At 49.1% G+C, this 19752-nt stretch overlaps 1 protein-coding gene across 6 annotated transcripts in view; it reads right to left on the reverse strand.

Annotated features, from left to right (window-relative positions):
• Window positions 1–378: 378 nt before the first annotated feature.
• The window catches only part of ezh1 (enhancer of zeste 1 polycomb repressive complex 2 subunit), a 41773-nt gene continuing 22399 nt past the window's right edge, over window positions 379–19752 (reverse strand). For 5 of the 6 annotated variants that reach the window (XM_059638643.1, XM_059638646.1, XM_059638644.1 and 2 more), the window contains 10 exons: window positions 19066–19577; window positions 18385–18479; window positions 15768–15808; window positions 15261–15386; window positions 13473–13651; window positions 9772–9867; window positions 6134–6215; window positions 4830–4910; window positions 4313–4397; window positions 379–1362 (listed from right to left, as the gene is read on the reverse strand). In XM_059638643.1, the coding sequence (XP_059494626.1) occupies window positions 1302–1362; window positions 4313–4397; window positions 4830–4910; window positions 6134–6215; window positions 9772–9867; window positions 13473–13651; window positions 15261–15386; window positions 15768–15808; window positions 18385–18479; window positions 19066–19577 (1358 nt within the window). In that variant the 3' untranslated portion in view covers window positions 379–1301. The remainder of the gene's footprint in view (window positions 1363–4312; window positions 4398–4829; window positions 4911–6133; window positions 6216–9771; window positions 9868–13472; window positions 13652–15260; window positions 15387–15767; window positions 15809–18384; window positions 18480–19065; window positions 19578–19752) is intronic. The other variant, XM_059638642.1, reaches the window with a different exon arrangement.

Consider the following 19752-nt stretch of genomic DNA (forward strand, 5'->3'; position numbering starts at 1 on the left):
GAGGTCCACGTAATCAGCATAAAAAGACACTAAGTAACAGAAACCTAATTCAAGGGGTATACCTGTCACTGTTTATTGTTATTTACAGCATAAATCATTTAAATAATAATGCAATTTTGTCATAAATATAACTTGCTGGCAGAAAGCCTTCTCACTCACACTCTCAACTGACTACTTGGGCATCATAGAGACCATGATAATACAGTAAACATTTGGTATTTCAGGTTATAATTTCTGCCAACTTATCAAGGGTGCTGATTTGTAAGGTACTAGTTAAGACAAAATTTGTTGTAGCACAGGCCCAAAATGCTGAAGTGATTTTGAATATATGTAGTTTGTACTAAACAGTGGTGAGAGTTAGACACACAGGCAAGAGAATAATTTTATCATTTTTATTTCAAGTGTAACTTAAAGGATTCTGCTTCAAGCTTCACTTCAAGAACCCAACTGTTGCCAAAAAAATCAGAAACTGCAAAGTCAGTTCCCTGAAATTGAATCTATCTTTTTTCTCAGTCAAAACCATCACTCCAGCAGAGAACGGACTGCTTCACACAAGCCCAGTTACATTAGGACAACTAACTAACTGCTGATGTAAGAGTGTCACTTGGTAACAGTAGATGCAGACATCATAGATGAGAGCTAAGTAGGGTTTGAAAATCCTAGGCAGTGGGATCTTTCACAAGCTAAGCTTATAATGTGGCTACTGCTGCAGCAAGTTAGTCCAGTGTAATAGAACCATCCTTCACCTTTCTAAACTTTCTCTCTCTCTCTGCAGAAACAATAAACACAGCGAACGGGGCTTCCATACTCTGAGCTGACTATACTGCTCACTGTTCCAACTAATTTCTAGATATTGCCTGACATTAGGAACCCAACTCAATGTGTCCACAGTAAGAAGTCGTGACAGCTGTCTGATTTCTCAGATGTCTGTCAACTCTGGACTGTGCTCCTGGGGAACGGATGTGTTTCTCCCACAAGATCAGATTCTGAATCTTCAACGGAGTTGCCTCTCACGGGTATTAAGCTCTGGTCCCTGGTTCAGCTTGATCAGGGAGTAAACTCCCAGTAACAGGGATGGGTCCTGCAGGGCAAGCCAGGGGAAGGGTAAGTGTGCTTATCTGCAGCAAAAGCAGGTTGAAGTGCACTGATAACACACTGCAATGTGAAATATGCTTTTTCCTGTGTCTGACATAATCATTATTGGTCAAAATCACACCAGGTGTTCAGGAAAGATGGCTGTGGTGTGGCTGCACAGTCTAACTCACAATCAAACAAAACTTAACATGAAACTAACACTGAGATCACAGCATTTCCATCTTCCGTTCAATTCCCACATACTTCAGTGCATCAGCCTGACTATACCTGAAACAGAAACACAACAGGCAGTTTATCAGGCGGGTAGCACATGCCTGTTCTCAGCTGATCCTGTGAGTACTGGTATGGGATTGGACCTCACTGATTCCCTTATGATTAGACTTGTTAAATTATTTTTATTTTTCAGTTTGCATAAATCAGAAACTGTACTCTAATTACAACAGGAAGAGGGAATGAGAGGTAAATATAATAGGGAAAGAAAACGGCCAAAATTAGCATCAGTTTGACATGCAAAGTTGGGTAAATGAAGTTCGTGAGCTGCAGGATCAGACAGCCATATCTTATTGTACATACCATTATGTTTATGGAGACCTAGTTTGAAGAGGGAGAGCACTGGGGGAAACAAGCCAGAAATCAAGCTCTGTTATTCCCAGGGTCATAACAAAGGTTATGGATTCTACAGAAGCATGCAAAATTCCCTAATTAATCAAAATTTCAGGACCAGGTTGTCAGAAACATAAACTGGGCTTTTGTGTGTAACAGGAATTACTATTTAATACAAATAAATGGACTATACCTACAGGTAGGTAATAATGAATCATTGGCATGGACCTTCACAAATTAAAATTGTAGCCAAATTATAAACCCAACACGCCCCCCTACCCCGAGCACACATCTATACAAACAGGAAAAAAACCACAGGTGTTATCTGTGAAGGGAAAGGCTGGGAAAGCAGTTCAGTCGCCCCTATTCATCGGATTTACTGAGATGATTCTTGTGCTGATCAGAATGCTGCTTCTCAATTGGCTTTCTCCAGAAACTTTCACTTGTTGGCAGGAGGCACAGGGTGGCTGGTCCATAATCATAAAGGGTCTCTGATGTATTATTTAAAATAAATTGTTTTTCTTCTGGCTTAAAGTGGTTTTTACTGTAGAGAACAGAAAGACAACTCCTGTGCTTGTACAGACCAATGGCTTCTCACTGTCTGGTTCACAGCCCCAAGGTGGTTGGCTACCTGACAGTTAGTTATATAGTTGTTGCCAGCCAGTAAACTTCTGTCATCAATAAATGGTAATTAAGCCTCAGACCCTTGTTGCTGGCTGAATCTTCATTTTGTACACAGCTCCTGGCTCAACTCACCTGCAAATATGCTTCAACTTCCTGTATTCAGGTACAGCAAGTAATAAGGAAGGCAAATGGAATTTTGGCATATATTTGTCAAGGAATGGAGCACAAAAATACCATTGTTGCAAGGCATTGGTCAGGCCAACTCTGGAAATATGGCATACAGTTTGATCCCTTTACTTGGGAGGGATGTAATTGCATTGGAAGCAGTTCACAGAAGGTTCACTAGATTAATTCCAGAGATGAATGGGCCTAAATGAGGACTAATTGAGCAGTTTAGGCCCATACTCACTGGAGTTATAAGGAAGGGAGGACATCTAATTCTAGTAGTACAGGTAGTTCTGCTATAACGCATGTGCCATCTACAATCTGACGCCACCACCAAAGACATTTGTCCATCCCCACCCTTGTCTGCCTTCCGGACAGACAACTGTCTCCGTGACTCCCTTGTCCGCTCCACACTCCCCTCCAACCCCAAACCCAGCACTTTCCCCTGCAACCGCAGGAAGTGCTACACTTGCCCCCACACCACCTCCCTCACCCCCATCCCAGGCCCCAAGATGACTTTCCACATTAAGCAGGTGTTCACCTGCACATCTGCCAATGTGGTATACTGTATCCACTGTACCCGGTGTGGCTTCCTCTACATTGGGGAAACCAAGCGGAGGCTTGGGGACTGCTTTGCAGAACACCTCCGCTCAGTTCGCAACAAACTACTGCACCTCCCAGTCGAGATCCATTTCAACTCCCCCTCCCATTCTTTAGATGACATGTCCATCATGGGCCTCCTGCAGTGCCACAATGATGCCACCTGTAGGTTGCAGGAACTGCAACTCATATTCCGCTTGGGAACCCTGCAGCCCAATGGTATCAATGTGGATTTCACCAGCTTCAAAATCTCCCCTCCCCCCAGTGCATCCCAAAACCAGCCCGGCTTGTGACCACCTCCCTAACCTGTTCTTCCTCTCACCTATCCCCTCCTTCCACCTCAAGCCACACCTCCATTTCCTACCTACTAACCCCATCCTGCACCCCCCCCCCACCACCGACCTGTCCGTTCTCCCAGGACTGACCTATGCCCTCCCTACCTCCCCATCTATACTCTCCTCTACACCTATCTTCTCCTCTATCCATCTTCAGTCCGCCTCCCCCTCTCTCCCTATTTATTCCAGTTCCCTCTCCCCATCCCCCTCTCTGATGAAGGGTCTGGGCTCGAAATGTCAGCTTTTATGCTCCTAAGATGCTGCTTGGCCTGCTGTGTTCATCCAGCCTCACATTTTATTATCTTGGATTCTCCAGCATCTGCAGTCCCCATTATCTCATTCATTAACGTGAATTGGTTATAACACAATTGAAGAATATGGATCCTGTTTAGATAATGTGAACTTTCTGCTGTATTGATATAATCATTTCCCTGTAACGCGATTTTCTAAGGTGGTTTTCTACAGCATGACTTTCTATAGTGCGAGGTCACACAAGAAAGCAACTATCACATTATAGGAGAACTACCTGTAGATCCAGTATTGTAAGCTGATGTGATGTACATGGGCTTCCAAAAGCGAGATCACAGGCTTGCTGGCAAAGGTGAAGCCCACAGGATAAAAGCACAGTTGCAGTGGGATGTAAAGTTAGATTAGTCACAGGAAACAGAAAGCTTTGGTGAATGTTTTCCACCTGGAGGAAGGCAGAGAATGGGTTTTCCCAGGGACCAGTTTTATAATCATAGCACTTCCTGATCTTTGTAAATGGCCTGCAAACGAGAATACAGAGGAACACAAATCTGCAGGGACTAAGGAGAATTATAAGAGATGACTGTGGTCCAACTGAGCTGTTCTCCTTCCATGGTTTGTGAAGATTTAAGGCAACCTTTTACCTGTAATCGAAGAATAATTCCTCGCCAGTGTGGATCATTCTTTTCGCAAATATCCCAATTCGGTGATCACCATTCACCATGACAACTGGAAGAAGAGAAAGTGAGTTTAGCAATGTACAGGAGGCACTGTCCATCTTCATGGGTCAAAAGTCAAGGAGTTGGGAATCACAGGTATGATGGCAGGGGGTTGAGTTGGCAGTGCCAGGTCAGTAAGCTCACAGGCTGATGGTTATGTGGGTAAAGGGAGCCTTTCGGTTTGTCACAGGGCATGAACAGTCACAAGGTCCAAGGTCTCAGGCTCAGAGAGCTTTGCCTAATTTTGAGCCTTGGCGCTTTTTGAAATGAGTGAATTTCCATTTTCCTTGTCACACCATAGGCACACACTTCATGACACTTGATTCCCCTCCATCCCCACCTGACCCATCCCTAACTGCCCTGCCCCATTTGCCCTCTCCCTCAAGACTCTTCCACATTCCGGCACCCCCACCCCACCATCATGGGGTTTCCGAATCCTTACCTTTCGCGTAACAGTTAGGATTGACAGAGTGATTTGCAAAACGGATTTTGTTTCCTTTGCGAGTTGCATCAACAACAAAATCTAGAAAACGGGTAATGAAAGCATTAATGAGGCAGGAGCCTGTCACATCCCCAGCACCCAGCCCTCTTTATCCATACCTTTCAGACAATCTCAGACATTAGAGTGTTGAGAGGTTACCTCACTGAAACATAGGATCCTGACGGTAGATCAATGGGGATCAATGGTCGGCACAACATTGTGGGCTGAAGGGCCTGTTCCGTGCTGTACTGTTCTATGTTCTATGTTCTATGTAGATGCTACAAGGGTTTCTCCCTGTCTGGGAAAATCCAAAACTAGGGGACACTGTTTAAAAATAATGTTTTCCTCATCTCAGACAAAAGCTCAGCAGGTCTGGCAGTGTCTGTGAGGATAGGGTTAGGGTTAGGGTTAGGGTTAGGGTTGTTTCCAGTCCAGGAATGACAGCCACTTTGGAATTTGTTCTCTCAGAAGCTAATCTTTGAATTCTCTTCCTTACACAGCAATGGAGACTGGGTTCCTTCCTTTCCTTTGCTCCAGTATGGAATGTGGGAATTGCTGGCAAGGTTGGCATTTGTTGCCCATTCTTAGTTACCCTTCAACTGGCCATCTGTCTCGGCCAGTTCAGACTGTAGTTAAGAGTCAGCCACGTTGTTGTGAGTCTAAAGTGACAAATGATGCAGACCAGGTAAAGACAGATTTCCTTCTCTGTAGGTCATGAGTAACTCACATGAGCATTTCACCACAATGACAGTGGTTACATGATTATGATTGGACTAGTTTTTATTTGGATTCCAGCTTTTGGTTACTCAGGCAGGATTCAAACCGCAGAACCTTAAGCTAAGTTTACTGGTTCGGTGACATTAGCGTCTGCACCATCACTTCCTCATATTAAATATAGATAGTTGAGCAGATTCAAGGTGGGGTGGGATTTTTTAATGGATGAAGGAATCGGAGGTTTTCTGGGCTGGAGTAAGGGCAACAATAGCATCAGTCATCAGATAATCCCTGAAGATGATTTGATGCGTGAAGGGAAGCACCTCCTGGTCACTGGACTCACAGCTGAGCCCATGCTGCAGTCACATGTTGGATCCAAGTGTCCAACAGGATTCCAGAGGTGGAGAATTGGAAAATTCACTCCATGGCAGCACAATCCTGCTGTGTGTATCCCAACTTTCCAGTCCCCTGATACCATTCTCTGTCCCTAGGATTACCTCAAATACATAACACACAGAAGAGATTACCAGCAATGTGCAGTCACCACTGACCATTGTTGAGGTTGAAGAGGAAACTGGACATGTATTTATCATAGACTTTCCCACGACGATCTGCTTCATCCTGAGAAATTATCTGCAAGGAGCCAAAGCAGGGATTAGGGATTAGGGATTAGTAACTATCCCACAGTGAATGTAAACCTCCAGAGTAGCGCACGCAGTCTCTCACCTCCTGCCCCTTCCAACACGACCAATGTTAAACAGTCCAGGCCTAGGATGGCACACATACACACAGAGCAGGCTCCGCATGGTCAAGATACACTCAGTGCAGGCCCCGCATGGTCAGGATATACTCAGAGCAGGCCCCGCACGGTCAGGATACACTCAGTCCAGGCCCCGCACGGTCAGGATACACTCAGTTCAGGCCCTTCACTGTCTGGACAGACTCAGACCAGGCCCTTCACTGTCTGGACAGACTCAGACCAGGCCCCACACGGTCTGGTTAGACTCAGACCAGGCCCCACACGGTCTGGTTAGACTCAGACTAGGCCCAGGATGGTCTGGATAGACTCAGTCCAGGCCCAGGATGGTCTGGATAGACTCAGACCAGACCCAGGATGGTCTGGATAGACTCAGACCAGACCCAGGATGGTCTGGATTGACTCAGTCCAGGCCCAGGGCAGTCTGGACAGACTCAGTCCAGGCCCAAGACGGTCAGGATAGAGTCAGTCCAGGCCCTGCAGGTCAGTATAGACTCTGTCCAGGCAAGGGATGGTCTGGTTAGACTCAGTCCAGGCCCAAGACATAGAACATAGAACACAGAACATTACAGCACAGTACAGGCCCTTCGGCCCTCGATGTTGTGCCGACCTGTCATACCAATCTGAAGACCATCTAACCTACACTATTCCACGTACATCTATATGCTTGTCCAATGACGACTTAAATGTACTTAAAGTTGGCGAATCTACTACCATTGCAGGCAAAGCGTTCCATTCCCTTGCTACTCTCTGAGTAAAGAAACCACCTCTGACATCTGTCCTATATCTTTCACCCCTCAATTTAAAGCTATGCCCCCTTGTGCTCGCCGTCACCATCCCAGGAAAAAGGCTCTCCCTATCCACCCTATCTAACCCTCTGATTATTTTATATGTCTCAATTAAGTCACCTCTCAACCTTCTTCTCTCTAATGAAAACAGCCTCAAGTCCCTCAACCTTTCCTCGTAAGACCTTCCCTCCATACCAGGCAACATCCTAGTAAATCTCCTCTGCACCCTTTCCAAAGCTTCCACATCCTTCTTATAATGCGGTGACCAGAACTGTACACAATACTCCAAGAGCGGCCACACCAGAGTTTTGTACAGCTTCACCATAACCTCTTGGTTCCGGAGCTCGATCCCTCTATTAATAAAAGCTAAAACACTGTATGCCTTCTTAACAGCCCTGTCAACCTGGGTGGCAACTTTCAAGGATCTGTGTACATGGACACCGAGATCTCTCTGCTCATCCACACTACCAAGAATCTTACCATTAGCCCAGTACTTTGCATTCCGGTTACTCCTACCAAAGTGCATCACCTCACACTTGTCCGCATTAAACTCCATTTGCCACCTCTCAGCCCAACTCTGCAGCTTATCTATGTCTCTCTGTAACCTACAACATTCTTCGTCACTATCCACAACTCCACCGACGGTCTGGATAGACTCAGTGCAGGCCCACGATGGTCTGGATTGAGTCAGTCGAGTCACAGTGTGGCCTTATGCCTCCACTCAGCCTTCCAATCAGGGATTGTTTGCATTTAGGGTATCAAACCATTTTCTGGATCAGAGATCATGAACCAGAGGTCACTGTGAGAACCTGGCATTTTCCACCATGCAATAAGGGTGTAAAAACAGACTAGGAGACTTTTGGCCCCTCAGTCCTGCTGCAACATTCAACAAGTTCATGGATGATCTCATCCTGACCTGAACTTCACTTTCCTGTTTGTTCCCACAATCCAGCTTTGACTGCTTTCTGGGAGAGAATTCTAAAGGTTAACAATTCTCTCAGAGGAGAATTTCATTTTCACCTCAGTCTTAACTTAGACATCCCTGACCCTGAGACTGCGCCCACTTGTCTCAGAGACTCCCCCAAGAATGGGAAACATTCTCTCAGCATCGACCTTGTCAAGAATCTTAGATAACAATGTCACCTCTCATTCTTCTAAACTCCACTGTGTCTCAACCTGAGCTGCTCAAACCTTAGCTGATCACCAACCTGTTTATCCTGGGTACCAGCCAAGTGAATCTTTGCTGCATCTAATGATCCTTCTCGAAAAAGCAGATCAAATTGTACACAGCACTCCAGCTGCAGTCTCAATAATGGCCTGTACAGTTATAACAAGACTTCCGTAATTTTGTCCGTCATCTCCCTCACAGTAAAGACCAATGTACCATTTGTCTCCCTAATCACTTACTACTTCTGCAGACTCTTTGTGATTCATGTCAGAGACACTCAGATCCCTCTGCAACATAGAACATAGAACATTACAGCACAGTACAGGCCCTTCGGCCCTCAATGTTGTGCCAACCTGTCATACCGATCTCAAGCCCATCTAACCTACGCTATTCCATGGTGTTGTCCAGCCTCTCTACATTTACATAATGTTTCTGCATAATATTCTGATTTGGTTCCTCCAACCAAAGTGAACAAGCTCATATTTACCCAATTAAAATCAATATGCTGAATCATTGCCCACTCACTCAAGCTCTCAATGCCTCTCTGCAGACACTTAGTATCTCATTTACAGTTTGTTTCCTCTTTATAATGTAATTTTGTAAACTTGTCGCAATACAGTCACTCCCTTCATCCATTTCAACTGCAAACAGTTAAGGCCTCAATATTTTACAAACTTTTATCCTTTTCACACTCTTCAAGGGCTCATTGCTCGCACTTTCTGTGAGTTCCCTGCGGCCCCCAGACTCCTGTTACGGTAATTCCAAGGAATCTATTTGTGAACCAGGTGGATAAGGTTGTTAGGGAAGCATACGGTGTTTTGGCTTTCATTACCAGGGGGGGTCGAGTTTAAGAGCCGCGAGGTTTTGCTGCAGCTCTACAAAACCCTGGTGAGACCACACTTGGAATATTCTGTCCAGTTCTGTTGCCCTATTATAGGAAATATGTGGAGGCTTTGGAGAGGGTGCAAAGGAGGTTTACCAGGATGCTGCCTGGACTGGAGGGCTTGTCTTACGAGGGGAGGTTGACTGAGCTTGGACTTTTCTCTCTGGAGAGAAGGAGGAAGAGAGGTGACCTGATCGAGGTGTACAAGGTAATGAGAGGCATGGATAGATTCGATAGCCAGAGACCTTTCCCCAGGGCAGGATTGACTGCCGCAAAGGGTCATAGTTTTAAGGTGTTAGGAGGAAGGTATAGAGGAGACGTCAGAGGGAGGTTCTTCACCCAGAGAGTTGTGAGCGCATGGAATACTTTGCCAGCGGTAGTCGTGGAAGCAGAGTCATTAGTGACATTTAAGCGACTGCTGGACATGCACATGGACAGCAGTGAATTGAGGGGAATGTAGGTTAGGTTATTTTATTTTTGGATTAGGATTAATCCACGGCACAACATCGTGGGCCGAAGGGCCTATTCTGTGCTGTACTTTTCTATGTTCTATGTTCTATGAACCAATCCTTGACTCCAACAGCAAGACTGACCTCTCCACAATATTCAGAGATGAACTCATTTTTCTGGACGGACTCCTTAATGAAGGTTCCCCATCCTGCAACGTCTGAGGGAGCAATCAGCAGGTGCTGGAAGAGAAAGAGGAATCAGTCAGAGACAGAGAGACTCACAGACTGGGACCATCATAGGATTCAGTGGGCAGCCAAAGGCAAAGGGAATCCAGCAGCAGGACAGCACTGGGAATAACCCCAACCCCAAACCCAACCCTAAACCCAAACCCAAACCCAACCCCAACCCCAAACCCAACCCCAACCCCAACCCCGAACCCAAGCCCAACCCCAACCCCAACCCCAGCCCCAAAGCCAATCCCAGCCCCAGCCCCAAACCCCAACCCAACCCCAAACCCAAACCCAACCCCAACCCCAACCCCAAATCCAACCCAACCCCAGCCCCTGCCCCAAACCCCAAACCCAACCCAAGCCCAAACCCAACCCCAAACCCAACACCAGCCCCAAACCCCAACCCCAAACCCAACCCCAACACCAACCACAGCCCCAAACCCAACCCCAAACCCAACCCCAGGCCCAAACCCAACGCCAACCCCAACCCCAAACCCAAACCAACCCCAACCGAACCCAAACCCAACCCCAGGCCCAACCCCAACCCCAAACCCAACCCCAGGCCCAACCCCACCTCAACCCCAACCCCAAACCCAAGGCCAACCCAACCCCAACCCCATCCCCAAACCCAAATCCAGCCCCAACCCCAAGCCCCTGGGAATAGACCGTCAGGTCATGGGGAACAACACACCAACACCCCTGCAACCACTGCCACCATCACCCCCATCCCATCGCCACCATCAAGATCTCACCGCCACCCTCACCCCGATTCCACCGCCACCGTAACCCCCATCGCACTGCCACTGTCACCCCCATCCCACCGCCACTGTCACCCCCATTCCACTGCCACCGTAACACCCATCGCACTGCCACTGTCACCCCCATTCCACCGCCACAGTAACACCCATCGCACTGCCACTGTCACCCCCATCCCACCACCACTGTCACCCCCATCTCACTGCCACTGTCACCCCCATCCCACCGCCACCCCCATTCCACCACCACCACCGTCATCCCCATCCCACCGCCACCACCACTCCGATCCCTCCGAAACCATCACCCCCATCCCACCACCACCGTCACCCCCATTCCACCGCCACCGTCACTCCGATCCCACCACCACCGTCACCCCCATTCCACTGCCACTGTCACCCCCATTCCACCACCACTGGCACTCCGATCCCACCGTCACCATCTGCCCCATCCCAACACCAGTCACCCCACATCCTCCGCCACTGTCACCCTCATCCTACCCTAACCACTTGGAGCTCCATGTCCTGCCCCTCACTAGGGTTCTCTGCCCCACCCCCCACCCCGCAGATACATACCCTGCCCCTCAATGGGGCTGCACCACCTCCACCCTCCGAATCCATACCCTGCCCCTCAATGGGGCTGCCCCACCCCACCCCGCAGATCCATACCCTGCCCCTCAATGTGGCTGCCCCACCTCCACCCTCCGGATCCATACCCTGCCCCTCAAATGTGGCTGCCCCACCTCCCTCACCCCCTAGATCCATACCCTGCCCTTCAAATGGGGCTGCCCCACCTGCCCCACCCCGCAGATCCATACCCTACCCCTCAAATGGGGCTGCCCCACCTCCCTCATCCCCTAGATCCATACCCTACCCCTCAAATGGGGCTGCCCCACCTCCCCCATGCACCAGATCCATACCCTACCCCTCAAATGGGGCTGCCCCACCTCCCCCATGCACCAGATCCATACCCTGCCCCTCAAATGGGGCTGCCCCACCTCCCCCACCACCTAGATCCATACCCTGCCCCTCAAATGTGGCTGCCCCACCTCCCCCACCACCTAGATCCATACCCTGCCCCTCAAATGTGGCTGCCCCACCTCCACCACCCCCTAGATCCATACCCTGCCCTTCAAATGGGGCTGCCCCACCTGCCCCACCCCCCAGATCCATACCCTGCCCCTCAAATGGGGCTGCCCCACCTCCCTCACCCCCTAGATCCATACCCTACCCCTCAAATGGGGCTGCCCCACCTCCCCCACGCACCAGATCCATACCCTGCCCCTCAAATGGGGCTGCCCCACCTCCCCCACCGCCCAGATCCATACCCTGCCCCTCAAATGGGGCTGCCCCACCTCCCCCACCGCCCAGATCCATACACTGCCCCTCAAATGGGGCTGACCCACCTCCCCCCCGCCTAGATCCATACCCTGCCCCTCAAATGGGGCTGCCCCACCTCCCAGATCCATACCCTGCCCCTCAAATGGGGCTGTCCCACCTCCCCCACCCCCTAGATCCATACCCTGCCCTTCAAATGGGGCTGCCCCACCTCCCCCACACCCCAGATCCATACCCTGCCTCTCAAATGTGGCTGCCCCACCTCCCCCACCCCCTACATCCATACCCTGCGCCTCAAATGGGGCTGTCCCACCTCCCAGATCCATACTCTGCCCCTCAAATGGGGCTGCCCAACCTCCCACACCCCCTAGATCCATACCCTGCCCCTCAATGGGGCTGCCCCCCTCCCCCACCCCCCTCAGATCCATACCCTGCCCCTCAAATGGGGCTGCCCCACCTCCCCCACCACCTAGATCCATACCCTGCCCCTCAGTTGGGCTGCCCCACCTCCCCCACCACCTAGATCCATACCCTGCCCCTCAAATGGGGCTGCCCCACCTCCCCCACCCCTCAGATCCATACCCTGCCCCTCAAATGGGGCTGCCCCACCCCCCCAGATCCATACCCTGCCCCTCAAATGGGGCTGCCCCCCTCCCCCACCCCTCAGATCCATACCGTGCCCCTCAAATGGGGCTGCCCCACCTCCCCCACCCACTAGATCCATACTCTGCCCCTCAATGGCAATGCCCCCCCTCCCCTACCCCCAAGATCCATACCCTGCCCCACAAATGGGGCTGCCCCCCCTCCCCCACCCCCCAGATCCATACCCTGCCCCTCAGTGGGGCTGCCCCACCTCCCCACCCTCCGGATCCATACCCTGTCTCTCAATGGGGCTGCCCCACCTCCCCCACCCTCTAGATCCATACCCTGCCCCTCAGTGGGGCTGCCCCACCTCCTCCACCCTCTAGATCCATACCCTGCCCCTCAGTGGGGCTGCCCCACCTCCCCCACCCTCTAGATCCATACCCTGCCCCTCAGTGGGGCTGCCCCACCTCCCCCACCCCCCCAGATCCATACCCTGCCCCTTAGTGGGGCTGCCCCCCCTCCCCCACCACCCAGATCCATACCCTGCCCCTCATTGGGGCTGACGCCCCCCCCTCCCACCCCCTAGATCCATACCCTGCCCCTCAGTGGGGCTGCCCCACCTCCCCACCCTCCGGATCCATACCCTGTCTCTCAATGGGGCTGCCCCACCTCCCCCACCCTCTAGATCCATACCCTGCCCCTCAGTGGGGCTGCCCCACCTCCTCCACCCTCTAGATCCATACCCTGCCCCTCAGTGGGGCTGCCCCACCTCCCCCACCCTCTAGATCCATACCCTGCCCCTCAGTGGGGCTGCCCCACCTCCCCCACCCCCCCAGATCCATACCCTGCCCCTTAGTGGGGCTGCCCCCCCTCCCCCACCACCCAGATCCATACCCTGCCCCTCAGTGGGGCTGCCCCCCTCCCCCACCCCCAAAGCACCTTCTTCAGGCCACGCTGGATGCTGCAGTTCTTGCATGAGACATTTCTGCTGCCCCAGTGCTCAGCTGCACCACACGTCTGGCACAGATCAGGGTCACACTCACGCACTGCCAGGTAACATGGGCACTGCTTGGTGTTACACTGGGTCTTACAGCGACAACCAGGAAAACGGTTCTGACCTGGGAGAAAACACAGGGAGCCATGTCACAGTCTCATACGCAGAGTGAGAAAGGCTGGTGGGGCCAAATGCCTCCTCCTAGATCTGTTCAAACCATTCAAGAAGAATGGTTCCCCAACTCTTACTGAAGTGTTCAGTCTGTTTCTATGCCTCAAAGGTAAGATGAGTTTAAACCCTTCTCAATCTCAAACAAGTCTTCATGATGGTTAACTACAGGATCTGTTCTCATCTACATTTCCCATGTGATGGGGTCAATGGCAACACCAGGGTCAGAGACAATCTCAAATAGCTGTCTCTTTGCCTTTTTTTTATTAATTCACACGTTGAGGGGTGTCACTGGCTGGGCAGCATTTATAGCCCATCCCTACTTGCCCTGAGGGCAATTAAGATTCAACCACATTGCTGTTGGTCTGGAGTCACATATAGGCCAGACCAGGCAGGGATGGCAGTTTCCTTCCTGAAAGGAATTTAGAATTAGCTTTTATTCTCACACGTACTCACTCACATGAGTACATTGAAAAGTTTACAAGCTGCCACTTACAGCACCAGAGGTAGTAGGAACTGCAGATGCTGGAGAATCTGAAATAACAAGGTGTAGAGCTGGATGAACACAGCAGGCCAAGCAGCATCAGAGGAGCAGGAAAGCTGACATTTCGGGCCTAGACCTTTCATCAGAAATGGGGGAGGGGAAGGAGGTTCTGAAATAAATAGGGAGACAGGGGGAGGTGGATAGAAGATGGATGGAGGAGAAGATAGGTGGAGAGGAGACAGAGAAGTTAAAGAGGTGGGGATGGAGCCAGTAGAGGTGAGTGTAGGTGGGGAGGTAGGGAGGGGATAGGTCAGTCCGGGGAGGACGGACAGGTCAAGGAGGCGGGATGAGGTTAGTAGGTAGGAAATGGAGGTGTGGCTTGAGGTGGGAGGAGGGGATAGGTGAGAGGAAGAACAGGTTAGGGAGGCGTGGACGAGCTGGGCTGGTTTAGGGATGCGGTGGGGGAAGGGGAGATTTTGAAACTGGTGAAGTCCACATTAATACCGTTGGGCTGCAGGGTTCCCAAGCGGAATATGAGTTGCTGTTCCTGTAACCTTCAGGTGGCACCATTATGGCACTGCAGGAGGCCCAGAATGGACATGTCGTCTAAGGAATGGGAGGGGGAGTTAAAATGGTTTGCAACTGGGAGGGGCAGTTGTTTATTGTGAACCGAGCGGAGGTGTTCTGCGAAGCGGTCCCCAAGCCTCCGCTTGGTTACAGCACCATCTTAGGTACTAATGTACCTAGGCACGGAATCTTAGTACAAAGCAGGAAAATAAAGAAAGCAAGTCCAGTTAAACATTACAGTCCTTCTTACTAAAGCAGAGAAAAGCAAAGAAACACAGTAAACAGTATTGAAATTAACTCGCACAAACTCCCTCACTGTATCCCCACCTCCAACCAATCAGCCAACAATGTGTTGTTCCACCGATAGCACAGCCTCAAACATCATTGGCCATTAGTTCCATTCGGGAAAAGGTCCAACATCCCCCTCTCACCGGTAACCCCCTCCCCGTCCCAGACCTCACCCCACATCTACCTCCCCTCTGCTAACACTGTGTGGAGTCTTGCTGTGCCTTACACTCTGGGCTGCACTGGCAGAATTTCTCACAGAAGTTCTGGGCTGTGACACAGGGGCATGTGACATCACAGGGCCGCTCGGGGTGGTCACATGGCTGGTAATTGTAAACCTGATTGGACGAATTGTCTGCAATAGACGAAAGCACAGAGAATAAACAAACACGTTAGCCCATGACGCGACCCTTGCCCAATGTGACCCATCCCCGACGCAACCCTCCCACAGCGCGACCCTCCCACAGCGCGACCCTCCCACAGCGCGACCCTGCCAACACTCCCACCCCCAACATTCCATTCTTAATCCTGCCCCTCTCCAACACTTCCCCCTTGATCCTGCCCCTACCCCAAAACCCCTACCTTCAAACCAGCACCCCCCCACCCCAAAACTCCCAACATGGACTACAGGTGACAGAGTCACGTACAGGTCACACAAATTGGACACAGGATCAGAGGTCACACACACATAGGGACAGAACTCATTGAATTATTTGAGTCAGTTTGTGACACTGGCCTTTCTTCAGCTGCATCCTCCTGCAATGTGCTGCCCACAATCTGTAACAGAGAAAAACCAATTCAGAGGCTGTCCCAGTCACAGTGTTAATTGGTCAGAGTTTATAATCTATAGGACGAGTCCCTAACTCACTGGCCTAAGGTCTGGAGCAAGGGACCAGACTGTCCCACTCAAACATCCCTCATTTTCCCAAAAGCGGGACAGTGTCAGAGGTCAGAGGTTGAGTCTACAACTAGAGAGCATTACAGGATTCTGCCCCTGCTCCCAATGGCCTTCAGCGATACACCAACAAGTCCCTTTTAACAATATCCAAACATTTCTCAGATGATGATGTGTTTCTAGTTGAGCTGAAGATGCCTTACCTTGTTTCTAGGACTTGGCACCAAGTCCTGCCTCAGAAACTCACAAAGGATAGAAGGAAATAAGAAGTGGACCATTCAGCCCATCAAGTCTCATCTACAATTCAACATAATCACAGCTGATTTTTAGTTTCACTTCAATTCCACCCAATCTTTAGGCCCCTTGAAACCAAGAGGTTACAAATCTCTTGATCCCAGCCGTAAATATATTCAATGATGATGGGGTAACCGTCAGGGTCAGAGCATTCGAAAACATCACAAGCCTCCCAGTGAAAACAATCCTTCTCATCCCTAAGGAGTCCCCCCTTTATCCTGAGAAAGTGCCCTGAGTTCTTGATTCTCCAGCCTGGGGAAACAACTTCAGTGCTGACCCTGTCAAAACCTTCAGAGTTTCAGAACATTAATGTTCTCTGAACTTCAGACAGTTCAATTCCAATGTTCAGTATTCTGCCTCTTATCACAGGACAATCCTCTTAAGAGCAGGCTGGTTAGGTATGGTCAGTTCTGAGGAAGGGTCACTGGACCCGAAACATTGACTCTGCTTTCCATCCACAGATGATGTCAGACCTGCTGAGTTTTTCTAGCAATTTCTGTTTTGTTTCTGATTTTCAGTATCTGCAGTTCTTTTGGCTTTATGTTGTTAGTTATGGTCAGTGCCTCATTGAGAACTGCCACATGGTGATGCTATTGGATATAACCCGCCATTGTTTGGGATGTACCTAGCACCACTCCAGCACTGAAATTCATAAACCTTATTTATGTGATAGGTAAAAGGTCATTTTGGCTTAAAGGCAGCATGCAGTTGTAGGTGAGCGTCACTTGTGTTGCCACTGTGTTTAATCAGCAAGAAACACCAAGCTTCAGCCACTGCTCAAATCTTTGAACAATCGTGCACCTATCACTAAGTGCTAGCTTTCAGAGCTATGTTACAGGAATCAAAAGATATCAGCACGATCATATGGAAGAGTGCAGCAGTCGGGAAGGCCTGAATGGCCTGCTCCTTTCCTATATCACTGTCTCAGTACATTGGACTATTACTAGCATTAACCAAATCCCAGCAACACCAAAGTCTCGTTGGTAAGTCATGAAATTCTATTTACTTATTCACAGCCTGAGGGTGCCACCAGCTGGCCAGGCAGCATTTATAGCCCATCCCTAATTACCCAGAGGGCAGTTACGTGTCAACCACACTGCTGTGGGTCTGGAGTCATGCACAGGCCACACCAGCTAAGGATGGGGTTTTCCTACCCTAAAGGGCATTAATGAGTCAAATAAGTTTTTTTCTAATAATCAACTGCAGATTCATGATAATGTTATGAAACAGTGATTGACCTCCACAACACCCCCAGCTTTGATAATTAAAACCAAAACACCCAAAGACGTTCACCTCACCTTATAATCTGTTGAAGAAAGTGTGAAAAGTGGTATAACCTTTCTTAAACCACACCCCAATCTGTTATAAAGAAATGGTTAAATGAAAGCAATCCCTGATACTCACTTTATAATAACAACAATTTATTTATCTAACTCTAACAATAAACAACAGAATTCTGCGAGAGCCACTGATTCTTTATTTTATAGCTGACAACTGTTTTCTTGGCAGATGGCAGTTGATTCTCACACCGATTTTAAAATGCCCCCTTCTTTTATACCCTTGATGACCTATTAAGTTCTTACAATAGGATTGGTCCTAGGTTGTCAAAACCATCAGATTTATATTTAATTGGGTTTTGGTTTAAATTAATTGGTTAAATTTAAAAACCTGTTGTTTTGGTAAAAATGTTGCTTTGTCCACTACTAGTATAGCCTTTTGATACAATGTTTCAATTTCAAGAACTTTGTGCATCTGCTGCTGCCTGCGGACATTTTTTTTCTTCTTGACCAAGCCTAAACAAAATCATCTTTTAAAGGGACCATGCATTCTTCCCTCCATCATTTCGCAAACATCAAATTCTAACATCTGGCTTTCCAATCCACAAATACTCTACCCAACTTCACAACAGCCTTCATTAGACTCTTAATTCCAAATTTTCAATAAATCCAAATTTGAACAAGTGCTGTGGCAAGTTTCAAACCTGAGACCTCAAAACATTAGCGAGGTCTCTGGATTAAGTTTAGCGATAATTACCGCTATGCCATCACTACCCCTTAAATATTGATTATTAGTAAAAATAAGATTAAATTATGTAACGATAAATGACATATACCCTCATTTCATATGACCCTTCATTCACTTCTCCTGGCCTATATGCACTCACCTGTGCTTTCTCTTTTTCTTTGGCGGAGACAGAACATGTTGGTCCATGGGCACCTTGTGAATGATAGAAGATTCCTTCACTGCAAACTCATACACCTTGGAGAGAGGACACTCCACTCAGAAACAGCGAGATTTCATTTTTTAAAAAGTTCATTCGAGTCTCCCACTCCCAGTCAGAACCCCATGCCTAGTGAGACTCCCATCCCCACTGAATCTCCCATTCCCAGAAAATCTTTCACTCCCACTGAATCTCCCATTCCCAGAAAATCTTTCATTCCCACTGAATCTCCTGCATTTGCAGTGAGTCTCCCACTCTCACTGCCAGTATCTGTCTCTGAGTTGGAGACAGTAGACACAGAAATTCTGGCTGTAAACCCATTCACTGAGGACAATCTAACTGTTTGCAGACACCTTCTTGCTCCAGTCCAGATACAGAACCTGAACAACCAAACTGTAATCTGGATGATTAAAAGAATTATTTGTTTCAAACTTCTTTCTATTGTTAATGTGCATTACTCAAGAAAATTTTACAATCTTAACAGCCTCAAATTTGCCCCAAGGACTGCAAACTTTAAAAGGTGAAAAGAACCATCTCCATCTAATTAATTCTTTGTTTCTCCTTCTCATGGGCCTGCACAAAGCTCAGAACCTGTTCTCATAAACATTGCACTGACCTACCTACCTGCCTGCAGGTCTTGGTTTTTATCAATCTGGCAATTCCACAGAAATTGTTGAAATAGGTTCCATGTAACACACGGAACAACGATTCCTCAGCACTGTCCCAAGCTACAGCCTGCGGAATTGCATTGTATACATCCTGTTCGGGGCTCTCTCTCATCCCAGGAGTCTCGCTTATTCCAGGAATTTCACTCATCCCGGGGCTGTCGCTCAAGCCAGAGCTCTCACTCATCCTGGGAGTCTCGCTCATTCCAGGGGTCTCGTTCATCCCAGGAATCTCGCTCATCCCAGGGGTCTCACTCAACCCGGGAATCTCGCTCATCCCAGGAATCTCGCCCATCCCAGAGTTCTCACTCAATTCAGGGCTCTCGCTCATTCTGAGGGTCTCAGTCGGTCCAGGAGTCTCAGTTATCCTGGGGGTCTTGCTCGGACTGGGGGTCTCACAGACATCATCTGGTCCAGACATTGGCTTCAGTTTGACGGGTGTTTGACTCCGGGAACTCCCCTCCGACAAATCTGTGAATATGAGCATTGATCAAGTTACCAGCTCGAGACTTATCAGGAGCTTTAGGTCCTGGGTGGAGTGTACAATGGGGATTTGGGGAGAGGAGGTGGTCAGGGTATGGGGAGAGGAGGTGGTCAGGGTATGGGGAGAGGAGGTGGTCAGGGTATGGGGAGAGGAGGTGGTCAG

The sequence above is a fragment of the Stegostoma tigrinum genome, chromosome 31, assembly GCF_030684315.1.
Source record: "Stegostoma tigrinum isolate sSteTig4 chromosome 31, sSteTig4.hap1, whole genome shotgun sequence".
Taxonomy (NCBI): Eukaryota; Metazoa; Chordata; class Chondrichthyes; order Orectolobiformes; family Stegostomatidae; genus Stegostoma; species Stegostoma tigrinum.